This window comes from Phaenicophaeus curvirostris, chromosome 3, assembly GCF_032191515.1.
Source record: "Phaenicophaeus curvirostris isolate KB17595 chromosome 3, BPBGC_Pcur_1.0, whole genome shotgun sequence".
NCBI classification, from domain to species: Eukaryota; Metazoa; Chordata; class Aves; order Cuculiformes; family Cuculidae; genus Phaenicophaeus; species Phaenicophaeus curvirostris.
In genome coordinates, this window is record NC_091394.1 from 47102350 (window position 1) to 47117827 (window position 15478).

General features: G+C 41.2%; 1 protein-coding gene across 24 annotated transcripts in view; it reads left to right on the plus strand.

Moving 5' to 3' along the window:
• The window catches only part of EPB41L3 (erythrocyte membrane protein band 4.1 like 3), a 93677-nt gene that overhangs the window by 29665 nt on the left and 48534 nt on the right, over nt 1–15478 (plus strand). For all 24 annotated transcript variants that reach the window (XM_069853897.1, XM_069853905.1, XM_069853914.1 and 21 more), the window contains exons 2-3: nt 1065–1267; nt 6257–6454. In XM_069853897.1, the coding sequence (XP_069709998.1) occupies nt 1076–1267; nt 6257–6454 (390 nt within the window). In that variant the 5' untranslated portion in view covers nt 1065–1075. The remainder of the gene's footprint in view (nt 1–1064; nt 1268–6256; nt 6455–15478) is intronic.

Sequence of the window (15478 nt, forward strand, 5' to 3'; positions counted from 1 at the left end):
TTTAAATATTCATCATCTTGAATGAATATTGGTGATATTTAAATTTTGATTTAGTACTGGACATAGTATATTCAAACAGACATTTCAGATTCTAGGAAAGTCAAACTTGTTTTATTTTAAATGCAGCTCTTAGTATGACTCAGTGGAAGTATTTGTCTTTTCTTTTGGATATTCTAGCACTTAAAAAGAAATTATAGAAATGAGGGTGAACTCAAGTGGGAAGGACAGATAGGAATTAACAGACAATTGTACATTTGCAACTGATGTTGATGTGCCCACTTCAGATGTTTCTAGTGTTTGTGTTGCCTGGAAGCATCAAAAGTACTTGAGTCCATTTCCAAAGGAGAGTTGCTGAGGTTTTCAAGCCCTGTTGACTTCTGTGTAAAGAGCAAAAAGTGTAATGTTTCCAAAAGTTTCCACATGGTTAGGAAACTAAAACTGTGCTGAAGTGGGTTGGATTTAGGACTGTCAATCGCATGAGCTTTTCTCAATGTGTTACTCTCCTTTTATGAGTTACAAACTATGTAGAACTGTAGGGAACTAAACACTAGTCCTATAATAACAGAATCATAGAATGCCAGGTTGGAAGGGACCTCAAGGATATCTGGTCCAACCTTTTTAGGTGAAATATAGTCTAAGTGAAGTGGCCAGGCACCCTATCAAGCTGAGCCTTAAAATGTCCAGTGTACAGGAAATGTCTGTGTATTATAGAATCACCAGGTTGGAAGAGACCCACCAGATCATCGACTCCAACCGTTCCTATCAAACACTAAACCATGCCCCTTAGCACCTAAAGTAGAATAAGTAGAATATATATAAAGTAGAATAAGTTTTTATGGCAACATGCTCTTCCTTACAGCACAGATGCATTTAGACCTGGTCTTTTGCTCCAGGAAAGCTTTCCTAAGGATCCACATTGGGCTGATAATAGCCACTTTAGTTTTAAAGGCTGGACGCATTAAGACTAAACCTTTGCATCTGGTGTTTCTCTGTTTTGTAAGCCTAGCTTGAAAATTAGTGGCTGCATGATTGTACTCAGTAGGTCTGCTCACCTTGTTTTACAGAATAACCAACCATGACTACAGAATCGGGATCGGACTCAGAGTCCAAGGATAAAGAGCAGGATCAACAGGAGAGCCCTGCGCAGCAAGGGGCAGCAGAGACCCAGCCACAGGACCAGCAGCAGCAGCTGACTGAAGAGCATCAAAACGCTCTCGAACAGTTCTCGGCTGTGGCAGCCCACAGCACACCAGTGAAAAAGGAGCAGGTAAGGGAGTCCATGCATGCATGCTCACTCCATGCAGCTAGCTGCATTAGAGAGCAAACAGAAGAATCTAAAAATGTTTTCAGAGTTCATTTCTTCTTTGACACCTGCTGAAAACTGATTTCATGCTTGCTTGTCTGATGTATGATCCGTGAAGAATCTGTGGTCTCTTAAGCTTCTCATAGTTCTGAAATGACTGCATTATAATTACTTTAATTTTTTATGTAGTAGGTTTCAGAAGAGCTATCACATTCTTTTCCATTTGGTTCATTGTTATACTTATTAAATTTGCGGAAGCTGCTTTTTTTTTCCTGTTAATAATTTCCAGTCAATAGGATTAACAGGAGTTGATTGTTCTTCATGGGTAAGTGACATGCAATTAATGAGATACCGGCAAATCGCATCCGTTAGCTCCATAAGGTTATGACCCCCATCTGATTGCATTCACCTTTGAAGAGTGGAATAAGTCGGTCTAACTCCTCCTTTCCTCCACCCTTTAAAAAAATCAGTTTGTTTGAAGTGACATCCTGTTATTTTACCTAGTTGGGAGACAGTGCTGGTGAAGCAAGCAAATATAAAGTGTTACTTAAAATCAGCATGAGTGCTCCCATAGAAGCTGTTTGGGGCTGTCTGTGGTCTTAGACTGTAAGCTTTTGTCCATAGAGCTACAGCGCAAACTCACTGTTGGTCAGGAAAAAAACGGGGGCATAAGCATGCTCTGATACAAATAAAGTATTTTTGTATCTTCCTGGTTTATGTGTGCATTGCCAAAATGCTTGGGACAACAAATCCTTCTAGTACCAAATTAAAAGAGGTATCTTATGTCTTACTTCAAATATCTCAAGAGGTAGACATGGCAGGGCAGGATTTCTGATGTTTATTGCTATTGAATTTCAACCATTGGAATAACTGCTTCTTTTTTTGATTGTTAATAATTTTTGCCATTGATAAACCTTTATCAGCCTGACTGCACGCCCACCAAAGACTTCTGTGCTCCTGCTCCCACATTCACTGGTTATGTGTTAGGACAATTTTGGTCTCTGAAATAGATCAGAAATGGCATGTATTTAGTTTGGGGGAAAGGGGCAGGGCTGCTTCTTCAGTAGAGAAGGTGCTACGCAAACTGGTATTTGAAAATTGAAAATATAATTTCATCAGGCCTAGGCATAATTATTGCTAATTTTATTCTTCCAGGTATCTTCAGTAATCTTTTCTCTTTGAGTTTCTTTTCATCTTAAAGAAACCAAAACAAACCCCCAAAATAGCCATAACAACAAAAAAGGATATATTTAGGCAGCAAACCCGTCTTGTCTGTGTTTATGGAGGTGTGAGTTTGGAGATCTGCAATGTGCTCATGTACTGCATCGTCCCCTCTTTTCCCAAAGGTCACTTGTGGGCAAGTGTCTACAGAAGCCTTGATTGAAGAACTGGGTTAGTGAATGGGTATGTGAGACCTTGCCATTGAGGTTCCCAGTTTGAATCATAAAGTCCCTTTTGTAAGCTGGCTGTCAGATCCAGCTGCCGTGATTGCCCAGTAAATTCTGTAGTGGTTTAAGTGTCTGTATCACTGGAAAGAACCACTTAAATGCAGACCTGAGAGACAGAGCTGTTGGCAGTGGTGTCATTAAAAAAGCCCAAAAATGAAGCAGTAGAAGGTATCATTCCTCTATTGCTGTCTGTAAGGAGGAAGTTGATGTTTTTTGCTGTCACTCATGTGAGAGAACCTTGGGAAGAAAGATGCAAGTTACCAGTCCACAATTGTGACTTTTTGTAGTCGTTCTCGACACATAAACCCCAAATGTTTTAATGAAGACAAAAAGGCTTCTTCATGTTAAGATTGTTGCTACAGAAATGAGTCATTTCTATCAGGCATAATAATGCAATCTTAGTGTCTTCCTGCCTTCCTATCTTGTTAAAAATGAGGATGAAGGCATTGCATGGCTTGGACACTGACATTTCTGAGTAACTATGTTATAAGTAGATAGCATTCATGCTATGTGCAAGCCTGATAATATAACTTCATACCTCAGTGAGAAGCTGTGAAGCGTCAAACATCATTGCTGCTAAATCCTGTGACATCAAAGCTTTGCTTCAAGAGGGGGTTCAGCTTCAGAAGGGGTTGAACATAGCATGTTGTAAGTAAGGTACAGTAACATATGTAGAGTTGAGACAGCTTATGTTCAAAAACCACAAACCCTGAAGCAACTTGTGTTGTACTAGAATTGAGTCTGTGACACTGAAAATACTTCAGAAATACAGCACAGAGGCATCTTGGGGAAGAATTTAGAAGAAAATGCTTGCAGATTTCAAAATAATTCACTGAGTACATGGGTTTTTCACTAGCCACTTCTTTTTTTCTGAGATACTAGGATGTCACGTCTCTTTAGGAAGAAAAGGCTTAATACAGTCTGAAAGTACCTCAGTGCCTGAACATGTCAGCATAGTTTGGGAGATCTTCTCTAATAGTTCTTGGCATGTTTTGTTCTTCAGACAAAAGAGAGAAAATCCTGTATATGATTTTAACCTAGACACATTCCCCTGATCTTAATGTTGAAGGGAAGCTTAACAAACAAAATAACCTCAATACTATTTTTTTAAGTATCTGTAAACAAATATCTGCTGTAGTCTTGAGATGCTGAATGTCTTTGAGAAGGAAAACAATCACCAATCCTTTAGAAGTCACAGGAATTGTTTGCAGACTGAAGATGGTTCTAAAATTGAAATAGCTTCTTGGTGCCCTCATTGCTATGAGCTTTTGTTTCAAGCAGCTTTCCCATTTGCTTGAAAAGGATTAATTCGATGCATCTGGGTTGGGTTTTTTTCGTTTGGTTTTTTTTTTTTGTTTGTTGAGGCAGGGTGTTAGTACACACGTAAGAAATCAAATGAGCTGATGAGCTGCCAGGTATAACAGTATATCTTTTCCAGCCCTGGAATGTCTTTTGCACCCACACGTGTGTGTGTGTACTTTGCCTCACAGATTTCTTTAACAAAGCATATGGAAATCATCAAGGACCTCCTCTGCCCATCAGCAGCATCACAGCTCTTCACACAGGCCGTAGCAGGAGGCGTCTTCAGTCTTGTATTTCTCTCAGTGCAGTAGGTTGGACCACTTGCCAGCTGGCCACGGTTGTGGTAGAGAGGTAGCTGGCCTCAAGCTATGCTCTGAGCTTGGAGGGACTCTTTGCCTTTGTCACAGCCACTGTGAGCATTGAATGCTCAGCAAAAAGCTAATCTGCCGACATACGCTATGTCTTTATCTCCTGCCAGCCTTCAAGGTACGGGAGAACCTTCATGTCTAGACACAGAGCTGGTGTCCAAGCACTGGAAGGAGAACAGTGCTCCAGTGCTGGAGCTAGCTGGGGGGAGAACCATCTGGCACTGTGCTGCTCCTGGGGAAGAATCCTTAGCTCAGGAGATGAGGCAGACTTTGAAAAGAGGTTTTTTCTGTTGCTTTTTTCTCTTTCTAGTCCCACTTTCTTCTAGTGACCCCACTCAGGGAAGACAAAAAGGCCTTTGCTATGCCCTCTGTCACAGGGAAAAGGGGAGTGTGGGTCTTGGCTCACCTCTTTGCAGTTTGCTAGGGCTAGAGCTGGCACTGTTGGTAGCAGAGCCAATTGCAGGGGTTTTTTTCTCCCATTCACCCAGGCAGAGGAGGAAATTATGGCTTGTTTGTATGAAACCCCTTGGGGAGAGTTCCCTGTGATTTAGTGGTACACTGCTGTTTGCTGGTTATGTGATGCAAGGTTGTTCTGGTCTCAAAGCAGATTAAAGCTTTTGGATGGATTTTCTCCATTCTCCTGAAGGTTTGTTATATATATGGAAACAGATTTGGAGGATGAATTTACAGTATTATTTCCAGTGATGCTTGTTGCTTATTACACTGAAATAATTCAGAGGCAAAACAGTTGGTTTGTTTGGGGTTTTTTTTTCTCTTGTAGTGAGATAACAGAAAGATTTTGGTTTTACCTTTTGTTTTAATTCCATTTAAGCTTTAGCTTAAGTATTACTGCACTCCCATTGAGGTTTTGTTTGGACGCTATCAGAGGCATAATTGATGAGATAGGTAATGATTGCAGCATAGTGCTGTTGCTAGGAAAGATGAAATGCTGTAGAGCTGTTCTGGCTTTCATCTAGTGCTGTGGAGAGGACCATGAGCTTTGGTGCATCACAGGAACTCTTCAAATGATTTGACCCTCAGATAAACCCAAGCAAAAGTAACCGTGGTTGTTTCTTCTCTCCCCTTTGCCCTGTAGTGTATTTGTCTTTCAAACAGGACCTACTTCTCACCAGCTTGAGGGACTTATCAGGCATCTGTGGAGAGCAAAAATCAGCCTCTCATCCTGTAATTATCGTCCGTTAGCCAGCCCACTGCACATAAAAGTCATTGGCTTCTCACTTACGTCCTGTTTGTTTGAGTCTTTGCTTGGGTGCTTGGGGAGCCTTTTGCTCTCCCAAGTATGTCAGCATCCCCCTGCAAGTTCACAGTGTTGTGGTTGGGTCTGTCCCCTCATGCACAGGACTGTTTACTCACTGCCAGTGAAATTATTGCAAATGTGATGGTATTTTCCTATTCTGTATGACACCATGGAAGCACCATGTGATTTAATAGGTACAGGACTTAAAAGTAATATAAAGAAACTATAGGAATATCTGTTTGCCATGTTTACTACTGATTTAGCATTTCCAACAGACCAAAAACATGTATCCAAGGAGTCCAAGTGAGAGTTTTTACCTATGGAAAAAGTAGAAGCCAAAAGTATTTTCATATATGCCCCTTCTTCATGGATATTCTGTACATTTTGGAGTGAGAAGGGAGGGCTGGCTGAAATATGGGAAATCTTTTCAGTAGATAATGACCGTTTTGCATCAGTGGCTTTCTCATCCTAACCCTGCACTGGGAACAGTTAAATGATTTGAGTGCAGGGTGATAGTATACTGCATAGCATGATTGGTTTATCTCACTTCAAAATGTGTTTTTCTTTCTCTTTACAGGCCACGGACAAAGAACAGGAGTTTGCTGCTGCAAGTGCAAAACAGCTGGAATATCAACAGCTAGAGGACGACAAGCTCTCTCAAAAATCATCATCTAGCAAACTTTCCAAGTCTCCTCTAAAGATTGTTAAGAAACCGAAAAATATGCAGTGCAAAGTGACACTCCTGGATGGATCAGAATATGCGTGTGAAGTAGAGGTAAATTCCATTTTGTTGTCTTCTTTGATTCTGCCTGGAGGAAAATATTTGAAATCAGATTCCTAATTTAAGCAAAAGTATGAATAGCCTCATACTTCGCCAATGTCAGGCAAAGAGCTGTTGTTTTCTGTGGAGCTTGAAGATGTTGCACAGCTTTGAGCTGGGTGAGAGATCGTGAGCTGTCCCTGGAACAGCCAGAGAATTTGGATTAATTTTATGTCAGCACATGCCACAACAGAATGCAGAAAATCAATTACAGGCAGCAAAGCCCATAAACAAAGATGGGTTTAATCCCCTAGGGCTTCTCTTTTCCTTGGTACTCCGCTGAGTTAAGACTGAGCTTGAGTCACTGTCCAAAAAGTAATTCTGACCATTGTGATATTAGCTGGGGGCATGAGAGATGCCCAGGGGAGGCAGGGGAAGCGTCAGGAGCAAACAGCAGTGAGGGTGGTGAGTTTCATGTGCTTCTTCACAATGTCTGTGAATCATAAGTGTATCTGAACATTCCTGAGTGGTGGTTTTCTGTAAGGAAACTTGTCTTCCCTGCTGGAACTTTGCAGGAGCCTACTTTTGAGAGGAATAGTCTCTGTCCACTGTCACTTAGGAACTGGTCTGAGCCTCTGGGTGCACCCATGCTATAAGGATACCTTGCCTTCAACTCCAGAAGGCCATGGAGAAGCAGTGTGTGAGTTAATTCAGCATCTTACAGTGGGCATGAGCAAATTCAGCATCTCAGAGTGAGCCCATTTTTCCATTCAGCCTTTCCAGCCATGTGACCAAGATGATGCTTGGACAGTGAACCAGCCTGTCCTGAGCCTCCTTTAGGTCAGGAGACCACAAGCAGTGGCCAGAAGGGAAAGGATGTGTGTTGGAGGGCTTGACAAAGCCAGCCCTCCTTCAGGCAACCACAGAGAAGAAAAGCCACCTGGGAGGCACAGAATAATATGGAGATAGAGATGGGATAGTCTGCAGGCTTGAAAGGGGAACCCGCAGAGACACAAAGAAGGAGAAGGGATGAAGGAAAGGAGTATCTCACTGTGAGTGAAATCCTGATGTCTTTACAGCCCTTGCATACTCCAGCTGCACTTATTTTAAGTGCTTTGTAGAATGGCAGATGAGGAGGAACTTGGTGACCTTTATTTAACCGCAACTTTACTGTTTAAGCCAAATTTTTCTATGCAAACCCAGAAGCTGGGATTTTACAACTCTTACATGCTGTTGGTTATCTTTTAGTTTCACTGGCCAAGTCCTGTGTTGCTTCCTTCCAGCTAGCAAGAGCTACCTGGCCACATACTTTGCGACTATTAAATTGTCATTTCTTGACCTGTGGTCCAGTTTTGTCTGTCAAGAGTAGTGTTTGAACCATTAAACTGGAAGAGTGACTTAATACTGGCTTTGATGGAAAGAGTCAAACTCGTTTCAGCTTTTGCCACTTGGTTAGAAAATGTGAGTCACTTTTTGGAATACAATCAAGGAAATTTTACCAAATAGGATTTCTATGGAAATCTTGTCTAGCTGTCTAAGCTTTATGAGAATATAAGATGGAGCAGAAGGGGAGATTTGTTATATTAGACTTCCACATATGCAAATACATGCTGTGAATAATACTTTCTTTTAGGAAGTATCACTTTTTTGCTAAACTTGGATTCTGTTGGAGTGTCAGAATTCTAACATATAGAAGCCATCACGTATTATTGCTTGTCAGATTTCTCTGCTCTGCAAGTTCTGAATAGCTTTTGAGTAGTGTCTAATATAAATTTCATATGCGTTTTTTCTACTTACACTGCTGAAATATTTTGAAGTTGTATTGACTGTCATAAAATAATCATTTTGTCTGCTTCTGAGATACTTAGACTTCCTAGGCAGAATGTAATATTGGTAAGAATAGACCTCCTAAAAGAATGAATCCTCAAATGACAGAGCTATGATGATGAGCAGACCACTGGGTGCACTGGAACAGAAGTCAGTTAGGAGGCACAAATATTTCAAGAAGTCATTTAGAAGGCAAAGATATTTCAGGGGAAAAGTGCAGCTGGGGTGATATATGCATTTAGATACCTTAAACAGATGATCTAGACTTTGCATCCTTCCTAGGTGGTATTGTCAGCATACTGTGTGTATTGAGGATGCAACTGCAGGTACTTTTCTGGCATGCTGGCCCACAGAAATACTTGATAGATCTCCAAGGGAGTCCACTTTCCTTGTGCATAAAGTACAGATACAGCAAAAAGATGCCCTGTGGATCATGTGGAAGAAGGAAATTATGTGAGGATGTGCTGTGCTTTTTCTCCTGGGAAGAAAAAGTATATACAAAGGGAGTTGGGCAGCGAGACTGAGAGACTGACTCAGGAGACATCTCAGGAAACTGTGTAGGAGTCTAAAGGTGAAGTAGAAGTATACTGAAAGATCTCTTGAATTATGGAGGTCCGTAAATTCCCCAAGATTAATTCCTTAAAAGAAAGGGGAGAGGAGCAAACAATACGTTACAATCAGATGTATCAGTATTTCCAGTCCTTCTGTCTGACCTGCTTAACTGCATGTTTTGGTGTAGATGGTGGCCCAGGGTAGGGATATGAAAATCAGTGGGTGTGAGTCAGAAATGTCATCCCATTTTGTCAGCGCCCGTGTTCCAGCTCCGTCTGTATCATGCTTCGAGCTCTGTCTGTGTGTCATGCTTCCACTTACTAAAGGCTACAAAGCAGTGTAATCCAGAAGGAACAAAAACTTAGAAACCTAATTTTGATCTAGAATAACAGCTCTGTCAGTGAATCTTGATTTGGGCAAGGGCCAGATATTTATCCTTCCAGAATTGCATTCCCTAGTCTGTGAGTGAATGATCATTATAGAATACATCAGTTACTCTGTAGTAACTCCACAACTCTGCAAATGACAAATGCTTTTATATATGTTGAATATTAATATCATTTAAAGGAGCTTATTGCTCTCAAGTAAGCACAACCTACAGCTTATCAATTATGTGTTCATCCAGTTAATGACTTGACAGCCAAAATTACACATACTCATAGATTGAGACACTTCTGAGGCAGGTTTCGTTAATCCATTATCCTCTTGATGTCATTTGTTTCAGAAGCCCCTCTTCCCTATTCCATGTTTAATGCTTGAGCATCTTAACTCCCTTCTGCTGTATCTTTCAGTTTCTCTTATGTCCAGTACTTTGCATTTGTGACACTGGAGTTTTTCATATTGTATGAGATGTATCTAGAGGGGAAAACGTAGCAGAGGTAACATCAAAGCTGAGTGGTTCATCTAATGCAGTGTCTTTTCAGTGAAAGGATCTTAAGGAAGTACCAGGTAAAAAAAGCTTTCTCTTGAGGCCCCACAGTGTTGTTGCCTGCCTGCTGTATCTATCCTGACCCAGAAAGTCTTTCATGCAATAAGATATTACAAGCCAAAACTAAGTTAAGGAGGTAGCCCAACCTGTTCATTCAACCTCCTCCACAATCATAAAGCGGAAGCTTCACCATCCGTATTCCCACTGCCGATTTTGTCTGGGAGCCTAGAGATTGTGGCAAGAGGCTTATTTAAGAGGTATGTTTCCTTTTGGAGGTGGGATGGCCTGGTGCTTTGCCTGTCTAGGGACAGCTGTTGGCTTTTGGAGTAGTATTTACTGTATGCTGACGTTGTCCCTGATATTCCATCAAATTAAAACAGCCTCAGGGTCACTAATTGATTCTCCTTTGTCTTGAAGAAGCTGGAGGTTTCTAATGGGCACTCACTGAGTCACAGGAGTCGATATGGTCTGCTCAGAGGGATACTAAGCGGTGTGTTCCACCTGGATGTCTCGCCCTGCTGGAAGCAGTTTTCCATAGGCTCTTCATTGCACTCTCACAGCCAGCATCAGGATCACAAATGCTGTTTGTCAAAAGTGGCCAAGTCCACAGCTGGAGCCAAAACTGCACTGCAGGGAGGATGCTGAAAAGTCCTCCATTAAGCAAGTTAGGCGTGTACTTTGCACTTCCTGATTTGAAGAACTAAAGATAAAGCAAGAGCCAAGACTGCAAATTGAATTTGGATAACCTTAAAAAAAGACAGTGAACACACTTACTCAAGTTTTTCCTAAGATACAAAAAACCAACTTATTTCTGGGTTCCTCCCACTTCAACTAGGGATTTTTCAAGTGCTGTAGTACAATTACGCTATTTCTAGGATTTATTTCCCTTCTTTTCCCTCTCTGCCCCCTGTCACTTTTCTGGTATCTGGACTACTGCATTATAATTAAAAGATGTAAGTGGAACCAGCTGTCATGCCCTCTCTTACATGTAGCCTAATTTGAAGTGTGTTCCTAAAGCAGGTTGGAATTCGCCTTCTTCATTTGTGCTCTAAACATATACATGTTATTAATCAAAGAGTGAGATCAGAAAGCTGTAACGTAATCTGTCTAAATAAATGGTAAAATAATTAGATTTCATTTTTGAAGGCTCAGTTGTCTGATCTCATTGGTAATTTATACTCTTTCTTAGTTGTGTCATGGTTCAGTCTTTCTTATCATGCTGGAATCAGTAAATGAAAACAAATATTTCCATGGCAGCCTGCCTGTGGCATCTCTACAGCACTACTCTAAACAGTGAGTTGCCATAGGATTCAGATAGGTTGCAGAGCACATGAAAAGCCAACATCTCGGAAAACATTACTGGTATCCCCTTGTCTTGGTGTGTGGGGGTCAGCAGAGGTGGGAGGAGATGCATAAAAATACACCGTTGGTTAGAGTTTTGTCGTCAAATTTTCTCAGTCAAGCTGCTGCTAGGACCTGGGCAGTAGTTGGGTATGCCACACTCTAGAGACTGCTATGCATTTGTGATGAACCTCCAGTGAAGAAATGGAGAATCCATTTTCTTACTAAGTAGCAGGTTTCCCCTCATCCTCAGGTCACTTCAGAATAGCATGCTTGAGTTGCAATGGTGAGATGGTTTATTTCCGTACATTCAAAAGCAGGGTTTATAACATCAACCAAGGCAGACTGGAGCGAACAAGTCCCTTTCTGCCCTGCACAAGAATGTGCTGAAACTCACCTTTAGAGACAAAATGGTCATGAAGTATTGTGTTCACATGAACTTTTCTTTTTACTGTAGAGAAGTGAGAGTACATGGATGCTTCCTGAAAAAAGAAGTTGTTAAAGATGGTGACAGGATGTGTTTTGAAGAACAGAGAACAAGCAGACTTATTTCTACTCTGCTACCATTGCCAGAAATTAAGAAGGGCAGTGGCTGACTTCAATGCTGCAGGTTTTTCTTTTCCTGGTTTTCCAAACCTGACTTGCAAGACTACCTCCAGAAGCAAAACACTTCTGCGTTTCTCTAGGGCAATGGGGAAACGTATGGCTCTGTTGTCCACCTCCCTGCAAAGCATCCAAGCTAGACCCTCCTTAGAAGCCATCTCAGCCTGGGTCTGTGTGCCACTTTTGCACACGGAGCTTAATAACATTGAATTTCTCAACCATTTTGAGGAAGGCTTTAAGGTCAGGAAGGAAACCACTGTAATAAGATTCACTCTGCTTTCTGAAGGATAGCATTTCAGTTACCCCTTGCACATTTTAATTGTTTAATGAATTCCACACAGTCTTTTGCAAATGTCTTTCCATGTGAAACTGATTACTGAATGCAAGAGGGAATTTTTTTAATAAGTCTTTTCCTTTTGACCTACTCATTGCTTACATTTCAGTTAATTTAATATGAAGAGCTTTGTTTTAAGTTTTTGTTTCTTCCCCAGGACGTGTTTCAGTAAATGTTACTGGGCTGAGATGCATCGTTGTTGTTACACAGAATGTTTTCTGTCCCCAGACCCGCTAATTAGGGCTGACTTAGATTAGCCAGGGGATTCAGTTAAGATCTATGTTACCTGACACATGTCAGCAGGAGTCTGAGTGTTGTCTGAATGTGTTCCAGCTAAGTAGAGTTAATATACAACTCTCCTGGCTTGCTTTTTTAAAATAGTGTAGGTAGCTTTTTATGAGTTAAACTACTTGTCAATCCAAGAAGTGCAATGGTCTGCAAATCGATGCCAGTATTGTCAAGCTCACAATAATCATCTGTGAGAAGAAGTTTTTTTGCTTCACTTTGGTAATTGAAACAAAACCAAAAATGTGTGTGCTTCCTTTTAGTGATGATTATTATGATGGTGGTATTATAATTGTTGTTATTATTTCACTGAAGCTGAAGAAATCTAAATCAAAAGAAGTCACTTAAAGTTGAGGCAATCCTTGTGGAAATGCCACAAAGCAGAGGGAGGATGCTGCTGTGGCACTTGTGGGGCTTGCCAGGAGGTGCTCAGCTCCCCTGGTTCCCCTGTGCTCCTCATGGCTAGGAATATCTGTGCTGTGTGGTATTCAAAGAAAAGGTCTCATAACTTTGGTAGGAAAAAACACCTAAATGATTGGACACCTTGGGGCTCTTTCATTTCTTCCAGTTAATATGCAAGTATTTTACAGAGACTGAAGAAGAGCCGAGAATTAAACCCAAGTCCCTCCATCAGGCTTCATACCAGGTAAACAGCAGTTTGGGCTTTTAATTCCACCTGTTGGCACAGCAAAGGACTTGGTTGCAATCAAAATAAATGCCAAAAACGTTGAATTACATTAAAAAAAATCAAAAGTATGAGCCTTCTCCACATCCATTTTATTCATTTAATGCTCTTATCTCTTGCCTTTCATTAATAGTTTCTGGTGATGATTTGGACAGTGAAATGATGGGCTTAGGAAACAAAAAATCTTCATTTCTTCATCTGATGAATTTTTTAAAAAACTTTTGGCTGTGCACACTCAAACCCAGATACTGGCTCATGGCAGGTTTATCTGTTTGCAAGAGTCCAGGAGGCTATGATCTTTTCCCCATTTTTTGCCCCAGACAAATAGAGGTCACTTGGCTCCAGGAGTCCTGTACTTGTCACCGTCTTTGCTGATGGCCTCACCAGGGTGAGACTGCATCAATCCCACCAAGTTTATCTTCTCCAGCTGAATTGCCCAGGATGCTCCTCATCCCAGAGACCCTGCACTTCTTACTAGGGTACCTGGTACAGCAGCACTGAACCTCTGCGTACATTTTTAAGTGCTACTGCAATATAAATCACAAACCATGGATGAAGGGTTTTCCCTTCTCCAAACAGATGCTCAGATTTTAAAGTTTCCTATTTCTGGACAGTGTGGCCATTCTACCACCTCCACCATGCCCATCCTGCCAGAGAAGTTGCTGATTTTATTGTGACGGCCCAGTGCATTTTATCATGTTTCCTGCCCTGTTTCTGTATTACTTGAGTGCCTGTTACCTGCTCCAGCTCCCCACCAAGCCATTTGAATTAATATCCAACTCTTGATTGTTGTTCCCACATAGTAGTTGTTGTCCCCACATTAACAGAGTTGCTGTTTCCATCTGAAAACTAAGTAAATGTCATGTAAAATCCTAACATGTCATATGGGTCATATTTTTTCAACTCAGCCCTGTGTGGTGTTCACTGAGCTGCTTTTATGTTTTCTTATGCCTGTCTGTTAATACAGTGAACAAAATATCAGAGATGGGACTGAGTGGTGAGGAAGCACCTGCTTGCAGAGCAGAGCTTTGATAGGCAGCGAGGTCTGTCTCTCATGGTTTATCTTTCTCTGGCAGGAGCGATTTTCATCTGAAGTGGATAAAACTTGGATGTAGTTTAAGAGTACGCTCATTATTTTTCTTGACAACCCCATCACTCATGGCGTGAAAGTGTCTAAGGTATCCCAAATCTAAAAGTTTGATCATTGTGCTGCCTCTCCTGCCTCAAGAGCATCTTTCTCTGCTGTCGTTTGTGTGAAGTGGGTCATTTGTTTGTTGGGGTTTTTTTCACTGCCGCCTGGCAATGTAGGTCAGGGAGAGCTCTGTGGCTTTTATATTCATATGGCAAGATTACTCTGTAAATCGGACTATGTTGAAAGTAGAGCTTTTTTCCAGCTGAAAATAAACAAAATATTTATGGTTGGTTTTTGCTAATCTGTGCCAGTAACTATTTATGGTACAGGTAGTGGCTGGCTCTTGCTGTGTTGGTGCTGGGCTTGTGAACAGATAGCAGTTACACAGGAGAGATGAGTGTTTGCTGAGCTCATCCAAGTAGAGGTAGAAGAAGGAAAATGTTTATTTCTGTAAACCCCACTGGAAAGCTTCAACTGCTGTATTGAATCCCAAGCTTGAGTTACTGCAGTGTTTTGCAGGAAGCGTAGGGCAATCAAGAGGCATTAAGGCAATAGATCAGCTGCACATCTAGTTAAAATCCCAGCCCAAACAATCTGTGTTCTTAAGAAAGCTGAGCAAGTGGGGTAGTTTCTCTATTGAAAAGCCTCCAAAATCATGGAATGTGGTTTATTGGTTTATGTCGGGATTTAGCAAATTTATGAGACTAATCAATGTGCTGAGAACTGCTGTTTGAGAAATATTATCCACTGGGGTTTTTTCCCCATTTATTGCAGAATAGTGCTTGTAGGCTCTTACCAGATCACTAGTTTTACAGCATAAATTTTGGTGATGCACTTGTGATGCCCAAGCATTTGATGGTCATCACATTTCACAGGTACTTCTGTAGCTGTTGTGCACATGCAGCTGTGACTGTTACACTTCCACTTATAAAGTCATGTTCCAGAGTGTTTATTTCTCAGATGCCCACTTTTGCTGCTTTGCATTGCCATGAAAGTTTCTGCTTTATTCCTAAGCACACAAACTGTGTAGCGCATGTGTCACTATATACGAGCTTGTACGATGCCAGTGCTGGTGTGATCTCTGATGATGATGTAGAAGGCAAAAAACCTAATTTGGTTTGATGCCAGAAGCAGGACTAGGTCACCAATCTTCTTACTGGGGTTTAGCAGTCCTGTGGGTTATTTTAGATTAGTCCTGGCTTTTTAGGATTGCAAGCTCAAACAGCATTAAAGAAGGTTGCCCCTGATAAAAACTATGTCATGTTACACAATATCATTGACACTTGCTGCAGGTTTGTAACTTATATTAAACACTTAGGAGACAGGTGGCAGAAAAGGTTATTTTTAGGAAT